At 44.3% G+C, this 14,562-nt stretch overlaps 1 protein-coding gene across 3 annotated transcripts in view; it reads left to right on the plus strand.

Annotated features, from left to right (window-relative positions):
• The window catches only part of col4a5 (collagen, type IV, alpha 5 (Alport syndrome)), a 256,775-nt gene that overhangs the window by 136,918 nt on the left and 105,295 nt on the right, over positions 1 to 14,562 (plus strand). For all 3 annotated transcript variants that reach the window (XM_080187894.1, XM_080187895.1, XM_080187896.1), the window contains exons 13-17: positions 4,282 to 4,371; positions 5,350 to 5,403; positions 5,491 to 5,550; positions 9,165 to 9,209; positions 9,931 to 9,984. In XM_080187894.1, coding sequence (XP_080044020.1) covers positions 4,282 to 4,371; positions 5,350 to 5,403; positions 5,491 to 5,550; positions 9,165 to 9,209; positions 9,931 to 9,984 — 303 coding nt within the window. The remainder of the gene's footprint in view (positions 1 to 4,281; positions 4,372 to 5,349; positions 5,404 to 5,490; positions 5,551 to 9,164; positions 9,210 to 9,930; positions 9,985 to 14,562) is intronic.

Consider the following 14,562-nt stretch of genomic DNA (forward strand, 5'->3'; position numbering starts at 1 on the left):
GTAAAACACTTCATTGACGATCATACACCATCTGATCTAACAGTAGGTTATAAATGGTAATTGGATACAAAATTAGTCTGATGACAGAAGAGGGTTGTTTTTCAAACTGGAGACCTGTGACCAGTGGTGTGCCTCAGGGGTTGGTGCTGGGTCCATTGTTATTTGTCATTTATATTAATGATTTGGATGAGAATTTAGGAGGTATGGTTAGTAAGTTTGCCGATGACACCAAGATTGGTGGCATGGTGGACAGCGAAGAAGGTGAACAAGATAAGTGAGCTTGTTGCGCACATTGAAATTGGCCAGTACGATGTTGTGAGTGAAACTACGTGGCTGGGATCTAAATATCCAAGGATATGTCTCCTATTGAAAGAACAGGTAGATGGGCAACAGGCACGGGGTTGCATTGTTAGTAAGGAATGAAGTTAAATCGAGGTGATATAGGATCAGAAGGCATAAAATCTCTGTGGGTGGAGTTGAGGAATCGCAAACAGACCCTGATGGGAGTTGTGTACAGCAGTAGTCAGGATGTGGGGCAGAAAATAAATCAGCAGATAGAAGAGGCATATAAAAAAGGCAATACTGCAATAATCATGGGGGACTTCAATATACAGGTAGACTGGAAAATCAGGGAGGTAGTGAATCCCAAGAAAAAATAATTTATGGAGTGTCTAAGAGATGGTTTTTTGGAGCAGCTTGTGACAGAGCCTGCTAGGGAACAGGCAGTGCTGGATTTGGTGATTTGTAATGAGGCAGACTAGATTAGGAAACTTAAGAACCCTTAGGGAGCAGTGACCACAATATGACAGAATTTACCCTGCAGTTTGAGATGGAGAAGCTGGAATCAGATGTGATGGGTATTACAATTAAATAAAGGTAACTGGAGGGAGGAGCTGGCCAGAGTTAATTGGAAAGGGAGCCTAGCAGGGAAGACAGTGGAACAGCAATGGCAGGAGTTTTTGGGGTTGTGCGGGAGGCACAACAGAAATTCATCCCAAGGAGGAGGAAATATACTAAAGGGACGATGAGGCATCCATGACTGACAAGGGAAGTCGAGGACAGCATAAAAGCAAAAGAAAAAGCACGCAAAGTGGCGAGGATTAGTGGGAAACCAAAGGATTGGGAAGCCTTTAAAAGCGAGCAGAGAACAACTAAAAAAGCAATAAGGGGGGGGAGAAGATGAAATATGAGTGCAAGCTAACTAGTAATATTCAAGAAGATGGGAAGAGTTTTTTTTCAATATATAAAAGACAAGAGAGAGGCAAAAATAGACATTGAACCACTGGAAAATGATGCTGGAGAAGTAAGAATAGGAAACAAAGAAATGGGAGAGGGACTGAATAGTTACTTTGCATCAGTCTCGATGGTGGAAAATACCCGTGGGATGCCAGAGCTCCAGAAGAGTCACAGGACATGGGTGAGTGTAGTGGCCATCACTAAGGAGAAGGCTCTGGGGAAACTGAAAGAGCTGATGGTGGATAAGTCACCTGGACCAGATGGACTACATTCCATAGTTCTAAAATAGACAGCTGAGGAAATGTGGAAGCATTGCTGGTGATCTTTCAGGAATCACTGGAGGCAAGGACAGTCCCAGAGGACTGGTAAGTAGCTAATGGAACACAGCTGTTTCAGAAGGGAGAGTGGTTGCAGCCAGGAAATTATAGGCTGGTTAGCCTGTCTTCAGTCATTGGCAAGATTTTAGAGTCCGTTATTAAAGATGAGATGGCAGAGTACTTGGAATTGCACGATAAAATAGGACTGAGTCAGAACGGCTTTGTCAAGAGGAGATCATGTCTATCAAATCTATTAGAATTCTTTGAGGAGGTAACAAGGAAGTTAGATAAAGGAGAACCAGTGGACGTGATTTATTTAGATTTCCAAAAAGTCTTTGAGAAGGTGCCACATAGGAGACTGTTAAGTAAGTTAAGTGCCTACAGTGTTAAGATAAGATCCTGGCATGGATACAGGATTGGCTGACAGACAGGATGTAGAGATGCCCGCGTTGGACTGGGGTAAACACAGTAAGAAGCCTCACATCACCAGGTTAAAGTCCAACAAGTTTATTTGTAGAAAATGCCACTAGCTTTTGGAACTGGCTGTTCTTTCGTCAGGTGGGTGGGAATTCTGATCACAAACAGGGCTTATAAAGACACAAATTCAATTTACATGAATAGTGATTGGAACGTGAATAGACTTAATTAGCTGTAAAGATTCACATTCCAATCATTATTCATGTAAACTGAATTTGCATCTTTATATACTCTGTTTATGATCAGAACTCTCACCTACCTGACGAAGAAACGACCAGTTCCGAAAGCTGGTGGTGTTTGCTACAAATAAACCTATTGGACTTTAACCTGGTGTTCTGAGACTTCTTACTGTGACTGGCAGAAGGCAGGGAGTGGGGATAAAGAGGTCTTTTTCAGGATGGCAGCTGGTGACTAGTGGTGTGCCTCAGGGGTCAGTGCTGGGACCACAACTTTTCATAATGTACGTTAATGATTTGGAGGAAGGAACTGAAGGCACTTCAGAGAGACAGGTAGTACTGAGGAAGCAAGGGGAGCTGCAGAAGCACTTGGACAGGTTAGGAGAGTGGGCAAAGAAATGGCCGATGGAATACAGTGTGGCAAAGTATGAGGTTATGCACTTTGGAAGGAGGAATGGAGGCATAGACTATTTTCTAAATGGGGAAATGCTTAGGAAATCAAAAGCACAAAGGGACTTGGGAGTCTTTGTTCAAGATTCTCTTACAATTAACATGTGGGTTCATTTGGCAGTGAGGAAGGCAAATGCAATGCTAGCATTCATGTTGAGAGGGCTAGAATACAAGAGCAGGAATGTACTTTTGAGGTTGAACAAGGCTCTGGTCGGACCCCATTTGGAGTATTGTGAGCAATTTTGGTCCATAAGGAAGAATATGCTGACCTTGGAAAGGGCCCAGAGGAGGTTCACAAGAATGGTCCCTGGAATAATGAACTTGTCTTATGAGGAGCAGTTGAGGACTCTTGGTCTGTACTCATTGGCGTTTAGAAGAATGAGGGGGGATCTTATTGAAACTTACAGGATACTGCAAAGCCTGGGTAGAGTGGACATGCAGAGGACGTTTCCACTAGTAGGAAAAACTAGAACCAGAGGGTACAACCTCAGATTAAAGGGACGGTCCTTTAAAACAGAGATGAGGAGGAATTTTTCCAGCCAGAGGGTGGTGAATCTGTGGAGCTCTTTGCTGCAGGAGGCTGTAGAGGGCAGGTCATTGAGTGACTTTAAGACAGAGATAGGTAGGTTCTTGATCAATAAGGGGATCAGAGATTATGGGGAAAAGCCGGAGAATGGGGATGAGAAAAAGATCAGCCGTGATTGAATAACAGAGCAGACTCGATGGGCCGAGTGGCCTAATCCTGCTCCTATGTCTTATCGTCTTATGGTGATCTTGATGAATTGGACCAGTGGCCTGATTAATGGTAGATGGAGTTTAATTTAGGTAAATGCGAGGCGATGCATTTTGGAAGATTGAACCAAGGCAGGACTTATTCAGTTAATGATAGGTCTTTAGGGAGTGTTATAGAACAAAGAAATCTAGAGGTAAGGCTTCACAGCTCCTTGAAAGTGAAGTCACAGATGGATAGCATGCTTGGTTTTATTGGTCAGAACATTGAATAAAGGAGTTGGGAGGTCTTGTTGAAATTGTACAAGACATTGGTGAAGCCACACTTGGAATACTGTGCACAGTTCTGGTCACCCTATTATAGAAAGGATATTATTAAACTAGAAAGAGTGCAGAAAAGATTTACTAGGATGCTACCGGGACTTGATGGATTGAGTTATAAAGAGGAGTTGGATATATTGAGATTGTTTTTCCTAGAGTGTAGGAGGCCGAGGGGTGACCTAATAGAGGTCTATAAAATAATGAGGGACATATTCCAGGTAGATAGTCAACATCTTTTCGCAAAGATAGGGGAGTCTAAAACTAGAGGGCGTAGGTTTAAGGTGAGAGGGGAGAGATACAAAAGGGTCCAGAGGGTGGTGAGTGTCTAGAACGAGGTGCCAAGGCAGTAGTAGAAGCAGGTATAATTTTGTCTTTTAAGAAGCTACATTAAAAAGCTACATGGCAAGATGGATGTAGAGATATGTGGGCCAAACATGGGCACTTGGGACTAGCTTAATGGTAAAAACTGGGCGACGTGCATAGGTTGGGTTGAAGGGCCTTTTTCCAAGCTGTAAACCTCTAGGGCTCTATCTGGTGTACGGCCTCTCTTTTACTCTCATATCTGTTCTTGCCAGGGTGATCCAGGTCTTCAGGGTCCCCCGGGTCCTCCGGGACAGTTGGAACAACTGAATTCTCCTGGCGTCGATTTTCAGAAAGGAGACAAGGTAACTGTTTCATCACTTTCCCCCGAGCATGGTCTTTTACCTAACTGTAAGAAAGTTAACAATAAATACACTCAGGCTATTGAAAGAATTGACTTTATGAGTCAAGGTGAAATGGTGAAGATGGGTAATGCAGAGTCCAGTGCCCCTTTTTAGGGAAGAGTGAAAGTCAAATCTGTCACTCTTGTTGCCAGCCCTTCTACACAGGCCCCTCCTGGCCTCAGTCTCCATATTAGATTTGGCCAACAGCTTGAACTCTTTCACTTTAGTTTGTAATACAAAGTACGGTAAAAATAACTTCAGCAGAGAGTACTGACTTTATCTGACATTTCACTGCAAGGACGAGGGAGTTATGCAGTGTTGGAGATGCTGCCTTTTTTTGGCTGGACTGTTAAACTTGGGCCCCATTTGCCTCTGAAGATGGAGGGAAAAGTTGTGACAAATTAAGAGTAAAGAGTTCACCATTTCTCACTCGGCTGAAAGGACCAGAAACAGACGATCTGCTCATTCATTAATTTGCTATTTGTGAATCCTTGCTGTGTGCAAGAAGTGGCACAGTGCTTAGCTCTGCTGCCTCACAGCGTCAGAGATCCAGGTTCAGTTCCGGCTTCGGGTCACTGTCTGTGAGGAGCTTGCACATTCTCCCTGTGTCTGTGTGGGTTTCCTGCAGGTGCCCCAGTTTCCTCCCACAGTCCGAAATGATGTAGATTAGGTTGTTTGGCCATGCTTAATTGCCCCTTGGTGTCAGAGGGATTTGCAGGGTAGGTGGGATTCCAAGGATAGGGTCTGGGTTAGATTGCTGTTGGTGCGGGCTTGATGGAATTCCTGTAGGAATTCTGTGAAATTGGTTGCTGAGTTATCTTACCTAATAACAAAAATAATTTATTGATTGTAAAGTACTTTACAGTGTCTTTCTCTCATTAAATGGTCAGTGTTCTCACGGGTACGTCCTAATGCTCTGATGACTTTTATTCCTGCTAGGGTGAGATTGGGCTGCCTGGCAATCCTGGGGAGCGTGGCCCACCCGGTCCTATTGTAAGTATGACGTACAGAGCTTGAACTAAAGTGTCTTCAGGGATTCGCTGTCTGCCTGTCACTCAATCCACATTCTGTTTGTTGCAGGGTCCCCCTGGCTTTAGTGTCAAAGGTGAGAAGGGTGAGCCTGGAGAGCCAGGAAAGCGAGTAAGTAAGAGGGTCAAGCAGGGACTAACTAAAGAGCTGTTCAACAACCACATGCCCGGATACTGTTGATGGACTAGAAATGATAGACAGCAGTTCCTGTCGTGTTGGATATTTTTGGAATAGGACTGCACGCTTAAAATCCAAGTTGATCTGAGATGAATGTTTTCTGTTTTGCTTAATTCCATCTCTACGTTGGCTTCTGTCAAATGCCAGCCAAATGCACACTACTTCTTGTTGGTTAGATTCACTGTCGTGGCCTCAATTGCCTGTGCCCGAAGGTCAGGAATCCCCCCCCCGCCCTAAAACTTCACACGTCACTCCTCCTTTCAGATGCCCCTTAAAATCTACCATTTTGACTGGCCTGTTATCTTCTATGTGGCACAGCATTTCACTCCCAGTATTAACATATTTTTACACTAATAACAAAGAGTCACCACCAGGAAGGTGCTGGGGACAGGGTGAGAGTCACACCATGTCAACCAAGAGTGAATGGAAGGAAGTTTGTGGAAGATGCACTTGAGGAGGATAAATTAATTGGCTTTTGGGAAGTTTGAGGCAATCAAGACTTTAGTATGTTTTGGTACAATCTTTCAGAGACTGCCTTGGGGATACTGTAATAAAAACAGAAAATGCTGCAAAATCTCAGCACGTCTGGCAGCATCTGTGGAGAGAGAAGCAGAGATAACTGCTAGAATTCTCTAGCCTTGTTTGCCCTCGCCCCATTGCCAGCAGGAATGGAGAATTTGACACTTTGCCACATCTCCACCCACTGCAGCGGGACTTGAGAATCCCGGCCATGGGCGAGGTTGGAAAATTCTGGCTTACACTTCGAGTCTGAGACGCCTTCTTCAAAGCTGACGGAACAACCATGTACAGCTTTGGTCTTCTCATCTAAGGAAGGGCTTGAGAGCAGCGAAGGTTTACTTGTCTAGTTCTGGAATACAAGGGTTGAGCCCATGAGGAGAGATTGAGTGGAAAATATTCTGAAGGCATCTGGAAGACAGAGAGATGATCGCATTAAAACTTTAAAAATTCGGAGTGGTCTTAACAGGTTAGGTTCTAAGAAGTTGTTTTGATTGCTGAAAGGCCCAGGATTAGGTGGGGATCTTATAGAGATGTATAAGATAATGAAGGGGATGGATAGGGTAGAGGTAGAGAGATTCTTCTGTTTAGAAAGGATAGCAGGACTAGAGGGCACAGCCTCAAGATAAGGGGGGTGCAATTTAGATCAGAGTTGAGGAGGAACTTCTTCACGCAAAGGGTGGTGAGTCTCTGGAATTCTCTGCCCGTTGAAGTGGTGGAGGCTACCTCGCCAGATATATTTAAGTCATGGGTAGATAGGTTTCTGATAGACAAGGGAATTAAGGGTTATGGGGGGAAAGCAGGAAAGTGGAACTGATCCACTTCAGATCAGCCATGACCTTATTGAATGGCGGGGCAGGCTCAAAGGGCTAGATGGCCTACTCCTGCTCCTATTTCTTATGTTCTTATGTTCTTGTCTCCTAAAGATAAGGGTTTGACTATTTAAGATAAGATCATAGGCAGAAACATTGAAAGATGATGAGGAATTTTATTAGGGTTGTAAATCGTTGGAAGTCTCTACCTCATAGGGTTGTGCATTCTCATTTGCTGAGTATATTTAGTGCAAAGATTGGGAGATTTCTGGAATCCAGGAAAACCAAGGGATTCTTTGGGAAAACAAAATTGAGGTCAGTGATTAGCCATGATCTGATTGAGCAATGAAACAGGTTCATCGGCACCCATGAACTATTCCTGCTTCTATTTTGCATGTTATTATTTTTACTGAAGACATATAAAGTACAGTGTTTGATTTATGTAGTTTTACATGTAAGCAAGTAAACCTCTAACGGTGTTGCTCTTTATAAAGTGAAGATTTTGCTCAGTGGGAGTTGTAATCTCCACTGGGTTGGGTGTGGAGATGGAGGGGAGGATTGGTTAACTTGAATGGCTGTGAAGTAGAGAGTGTGTCCATTTGATATGACAGTCTACAATACGTGCGAAAACACCAGGAAAATCTAGACCTGAATGCCACATGCTTTTTAACATCACAGTACCATTTGCCCATGTGTTGGTTTTCATTTTTTAATGGGATGTGGGCTTCACTGGCAAGGCCAGGGTCTGTTGCCCATCCCCAGTTGCCCTTGAGAAGGTAGTGGTGAACTTCTTTCATGAGCCCCTTCAGTCCATGGGCTGTAGATACACCCATAGTGCTGTTAGGGAGAGAATCCCAAGATTTTGACCTCAATGACAGTGAAGGAACAGTGATATTGTTCCAAGTCAGGATGGTGGGTGGCTTTGGAGAGGACCTTGCGGGAGGTAGTGTCTGTTGCCCATGTCCTTCTGGGTGGAATGGTCATGAGTTTGAAAGATACAGTGAAAGGAGGTGTGGTGAGTTCCTACAGTGAATCGTATAGACGGCACATAATGTTGCTATGCTGCGTCAGTTGAGGAGGGAATGAAAGTTTAAGGTGGTGGATGGGGTGCTGAATAAACACTCTGCTTTGTTGAGCTTCTTGAGCGTTGTTGGGGCTGCTGTAATCCAGGCAAGTGGAGAGAACTGCAACATGCTTCAGACTTATGCGTGGACAGGCTTTGGGAGTCAGGAGATGAATTATTCACTGCAGAATTCCCAGTCTCTGAGTTTGTGTAGTCGCAATATTTATATGGTTGGTCCAACTGAGTTTTCTCATCAATGGTAATATCCTAAGATGTTGATGCTGGTATATTCAGCCTGACTAACTCTGTTGAATGTCAAGCAGAGATGGTTAGAATCTCCCTTGTTGAAGATGGTAATTGCTTCGCCCTTGTTGCTGCAATTGCTTCTTGTCACTTAGACAGCCCAGTTGAGCCAGTTGACAGATTTCCCCCGATTTCCATTGACTTCAGTTTTGCTGGAAATCCTTGATGCCACACTGGGTCACATGCTATCTTGATGTCAAGGGCAGTCACTCTCACTTCGCCTCTTTCAGCTCAAATTTTTTGTCTATGTTTTGGACCAAGGCTGTAATGAAGTCAGGAGTTGAGTCACTTACAAGGAACCCAGACTGATTGTCAGTGAGCGGTGTAAGAGCCATTGTTAACACTCTTGATGCATCTTCCATCACCTTGCTCGTGATGGAGGGTAGGCTGATTTCAAGTTTATTATAGTCACAAGTGGGCTTACATTAACACTGCAGTGAAGTTACTATGAAAATCCCCTGCATAGGGTGGTAATTGGCCAGATTGCATCTGTCTTGACTTTAGCTGATACCCACCCACCTCCACTGTCCAGCTGATGTGATCCTTGTTCTTTGAGGATGGAGTGTTAGCAGGTTTGAAATGTCCCACTTAATCATAAAACACCCCAAGACAGTGATAGTCACTTTTGTTCTCTAAAGCTGTAACAAGGAATGATTCTCTTTGCAGAATGTAAGTCAAATTTGAAGTTCAAATGACCAGTTATTCCCACAATTTTATATTAAGTGACACGAGCAATTCCGTGTACGCATCATCCAAAAACAATGTCATAACGCCAATTGTTCATCTCTCTCTACAATTATCACTGTTCAGACATTTGTTTCCTGCAGACACATCTTGTATTTTTGTTTAAACAGGGTAAACCTGGCAAAGATGGAGAACGAGGCAACCCAGGATTTGATGTAAGTATTTGCATGCTTATTAACAATAATACTGAGTCAGTGGCGTCAATTCTTTGCCCCGCCCACGGGTTGTTGAGTTGGGGACGAGCCTGCCTTTGTCAGGCCCGGAAGCCAGAGTGGATTTTATGGTCATCAGCCAGTTGGCTGTGTTCCCCACCTACCAAAGCTGCCGGCCACTTGAAGAGTAGCAATGGACAACCAGATTAGCGGACTGGCTTTGCTGAGGCAGGCCTAGGAGGATGGCGATCAGGACACTGGGGTGGGACTGGGAAAGCAGGGGTGGCCATTGCCAATGGGTGGGCTGTCCATTGCAGACAGGGTTCCCAGACATGGGGTGTTAGAACTTTGAACAAAGAACACTCGACGGTTTATATTTAATCGATCAAGAGATTCCCCAGTAGGTGTAGACAAAGGTCATGGGCAGAGGAGGGCACTCATAATGTTAAAGTGGCGGCGCGGGCTCGTTGGGCCGAAGGGCCTGTTTCCCGTGCTGTGTTGTTCTTTGTTCTTTATTCCTCTGCAGTTCCAGCAGATTTCAGCGGAGTTTCCTGGTTGCCTCGTGAGGGTCAGAGCTTTGCTGTTATTATGTCCTGTGTCAAAGGCAACTTGGCACTTTGGTGAAAAGTAGCAGCCCTCCAGTTGTCTGCAGTCAGGCACATTCTGGCAGGAGTCATCAGTCAGCTGAATGCACAGTAAAGAGATTCTGTCATTTGTTTTCCAGGGCCTCCCAGGAGATCCGGGCCTGCCAGGTGGACCGGGCAGAGATGGAGCCAGGGTAAAAGTGCATCAGATTTTACAGCACCAACACAGGCCATTGGGCAATCACGTCAAGCAGTTCTGTTTTAAGTAGCAAAATCATGTTGTCAGCTTGTTGATTTCAAACATACTGTTTTCTAAATATTACTGTGACTGGAAGGCTGAGGGGGGGATCTTATAGAGACGTATAAGGTAATGAAGGGGATGGATAGGGTAGAGGTAGAGAGATTCTTCCCGCTTAGAAAGGATAGCAGGACTAGAGGGCACAGCCTCAAGATAAGGGGGGGGTGGGGTGGTGCAGTTTAGATCGGAGTTGAGGAGGAACTTCTTCACTCAAAGGGTGGTGAATCTCCGGAATTCTCTGCCCGTTGAAGTGGTGGAGGCTACCTCGCTGAATACATTTAAGTCACGGGTAGATAGGTTTCTGATAGACAGGGGAATTAAGGGTTATGGGGAGAGAGCGGGAAAGTGGAACTGATCCACTTCAGATCAGCCATGATCTTATTGAATGGCGGGGCAGGCTCGAAGGGCTAGATGGCCAACTCCTGCTCTTATTTCTTATGTCCGTACGTTTCTTATGACCCTGAAGATGCTGATTCGTCCTGGGCCAACTGTCTTTCCTAAGTGGCCATTCTGTGTATTTATATATCATGCCATTTACCAAATGGCTCTCACTCTCCTTGTGCTCTGTCAAATCTCACACTTGTGCAAGTACCAGTAGGTGTTACGAGATGGACATCAGGATGGGAAACCCAGAATGAAGCCTGTACCAACTCTCCGAAAGAGCAATTATATTCTCCCGCTCTCTCCCTGTAACCCTGCACATTCTTCCTTTCCAGATGACAGTTCAGTTCCCTTTTGAATATTTCAGTTGAATCTGCCTCCACCACAAAGTCCGACAATACATTCCTGACCTTGTGTGAAAAAGATTTTTTCTTATGTCGCTTTTGCTTTTTTTGCCAGTTGCTTTAAATCCTCTCATTCTTGACCCGTTTACAATTGGGAACAGTTTCTCCCTATCCATTCTGTCCAGACCCCTCATGGTTTTGAACACTTCTAGTAGATCTCCTCTCAGCCTTCCCTTTCTAAGGAAAGCTGTCCTAATTTCTCTTCTGCAACCCAGCTGCATCATTGAAGTTCCTCATCCTTAGCGCAATTCTCATGAATCCTTTCTGCACTTTCACCAATGCCTTTGCATCTTTCCAAAAGTGTGGCGCGCAGAACTGGATGCAGTAAAACAGCTCAGGCTCAACTAGTGTCAGCATAAAGTCCAACATAACCTCCTTGCTCACATACCCTATGTCCCTATTAATAAAGCCTAGGATACTATATGCTTTATTAACCATTCTCTCAACCTGTCCTACGAGCTTCACTGACTTGTGCACGTTTATGCCCAGTTCCCAATATCCCTACAGCCCCTTCAGAATCGTACCCTTTGTTTTTAATTGTCTCTCCATGTTCTTCCTACCAAAATGAATCGCTTTACACTTCTCCACTTTGAACTTCATCTGCCACTTGTCTGCCGATTTCACTAACTTGTCTAGGTCCTTTTGAAGCTCAACAATATCGCCCTCACAGTTCTCCCAGGTTTCGTATCATCCGCAACTTTAAAATTGTGGGTGGTGAATCTCTGGAATTCTCTGCCCGTTGAAGTGGTGGAGGCTGCCTCGCTAAATATTTTTAAGACGCGGGTTGATGGGTTTTTGATAAGCGAGGGGATTAAGGGTTATGGGGAGAGGGCAGGAATGTGGAACTGAGACACGACAGATCAGCCATGATCTTATTGAATGGCGGGGCAGGCTCGAAGGGCTAGATGGCCTACTCCTGCTCCTATTTCTTATGTTCTTATGTGTCCTGTATACCAAGGTAAATCAGAAAAAGCAAGGGTCCCACCACTGACTCCTGGGGGGCGAGGGGGTCAAACCTTCATGACAGATCTTCCTCCACCCAAAAAATATCCATTAACCGCTACTTTATGTTTCCTGCCACAGCCAAATTTATATCCCTCTTCCTACTGCCTCTTTTGTTCCATGAAGTATAACTTTTCTCGCAGGGCACCATATCAAGTGCCTTTTGGAAGTCCATGTATACCACCTGAACAGCATTACCCTCATCAACTCTCTCTGTTACCTCTTCAAAAAACTCTAGCAAGTTAGTTAAACATGATTTTCCCTCAGGAAATCCATGCTGGCTTTGTTGAATTTACCCTCATCTATCCATATATTAACCTGCATTTCTCCACATAAATGATAATTGAAGCAATTACTTAATATAGGACGGTAAAAAATGTAGTTTACTGTTGTTCAGTGGTAGAGTGCTTGAACATTGTTGAAAAGTGAGGTCATTGAATCCCTACAGTGCACAAAGAGGCCATTCAGCCCATCGAGTCTGCACCAAGTACAATCCACCCAGACCCTACCCCCCGAACCCTGCATATTTACCCTGCTAGAGCCCCTGACAACATGAGGAATTTAGCATGGCCAGTCAACCTAACTCACACATCTTTGGACTGTGGGAGGAAATCAGAACACCCGCAGGAAACCCACACAGTCACGGAGAGAATGTGCAGACTCCGCACAGACAGTCGCCCAAAGCCAGGATTGAACCTGGATCCCTGGAGCTGTGAGGCAGCAGTGCTAACCACTGTGCCACCCAAATGTGTTACCAAAGCTTTTCATCTTGCACTCATCAGAGCAAATGCAAAAATATCAAATTTCATGCAATCACACAATGAGCTGTCAGACTTTTGAATGAACTTACCTTGCATTAAGTTAATCTTTCTCTGCACCCTAGCTGTGACTGTAACACTACATTCTGCACTCTCTTATTTCCTTCTCTATGAACAGTATGTTTTGTCTGTATAGCGCACAAGAAACGATATTTTTCACTGTATATTAGTACATGTGACAATAATAAATCAAATCAAATTATACTACAGGAGACAAGGGTGCTGATTGGTTGGCAAGTTGATGCTGAGTAGTCAAGCCACCAGAAATTTCCATAAAAACACTCTATTACACTTGTTATAGATGAGCAAAATTAACACGCAATGACCTGTTCTCTGCAAACAAAAGGAATATGTTCAAGCCTTGTGCCTTTTTTTAATTACGCAGGAGTTTGAAGAGCCAATAGTTCCCTGTTACTTTCTCCACAGCAACACCTCGGCCAATCAGTGTCAACTTGTCAGCCAATCAGCACCCTTTTCTCCAGTAGTATAAATTGTTGTGATGATTTGAAATTTGGCATTCTTGTGTTTGTCCTGATGAGTGTAGGATGAAAAGCTTTGGTAACCTGTCTCTCTTTTCAGAGATATTTAGGTCAGTGTGTGATGAAAGTTTATGGTTATTTCACAGCATTTCACATGTCAAATGTAAATGGGTGGTTGGAACTGGTACAAGAAAATGTACTAAGAAGTTGGGACGTTCTAGATACATTAGTCAAATCAAAGTCCGGGATGCGTTTTTGGTTCTTGGCCTAGCCATTCAAATGAAGTAAATTGCTCTTAAAAGGTGAGGGGAGGAAGAAGTTACTGCTGTTTACTTAATTTGAGCCTCAGTCTCTGACTGGGTACTCAATGATCCATGAAGACCAAGGTCCAGACCACTGATGTTTGAAACAGAGAAAGACGATGAGTTTAGTGCTACAGGGCCTGCACAAATGGGGAAATTAATTGAGAATGTACAAAAAATTCAATGGAGGATAGGCTTACGAAAGAAATGGCAATATAGAATCACAAAATCATACAGCGCAGAGGAGTCCCTTTGGCCCATTGAGTTTGCACTGGTGCATTAGAAACATCTGAACTTCCACCTCATCTCATCTGCCAGTTCTTGGCCCGTAGCCTGAATGTTATGAAGTGCCAAGTGCTCATGCAGGTAATTTTTTTTAGGATGTGAGGCAATGTTCACTACCCTCCCAGGCAGCTCATTCCAGACTATCACCACCCTCTGTATCAATAATTCTTCCCCCACATCCCCCCTAAACCTCCTGTCCCTCACCTTGAGCCAATGTTCCATCATGACTGACCCTTCAACTAAGGGGGGTATAGCTGCCCCTTATCCACTCTGTCCATGTCACTCATAACCTTGTACACCTTGGTCAAGTCGTCCCCCAGCCTTCTCTGCAGCAGCGAAATCAACCCAAACCTATCCGACCTCTCTTCATAACTTAAATGTTCCATCCTGGGCAGCGTCCTGGTAAATCTCCTCTGCACCCCCCTCCAGCGAGTTCACGTCTTTCTGATAATGTGGCGACCAGAACTGTACACACTGCTTCAGCTGTGACCTCACCAAAGTTTTGTACAACTCCAACATGACTTCCTGCTTTTGCAATCCACGCCTCGATTGATAAAGGCAAGTGTCCCGTATGCCTTTTTCACCTCTCCACGAACATGCCCTTCTGCTTTCAAAGATCTGTGGACAAACAAGCCAAGGTTCCTTTGTTCCACAGAACTTCTTAGAGTCCTTCATTTATTGAATACTTTCTTGTCAACCTACTCCTTCCAAAGTGTATCACCTCACACTTTTCAGGTTAAATTCCATCTGCCACTTATCTGCTCACTTGAACATTCCATCTCTATCTTCTTGTAGCCTAAGAC

This window comes from Carcharhinus amblyrhynchos, chromosome 4 (assembly GCF_965287045.1).
Source record: "Carcharhinus amblyrhynchos chromosome 4, sCarAmb.v2.hapA, whole genome shotgun sequence".
NCBI classification, from domain to species: Eukaryota; Metazoa; Chordata; class Chondrichthyes; order Carcharhiniformes; family Carcharhinidae; genus Carcharhinus; species Carcharhinus amblyrhynchos.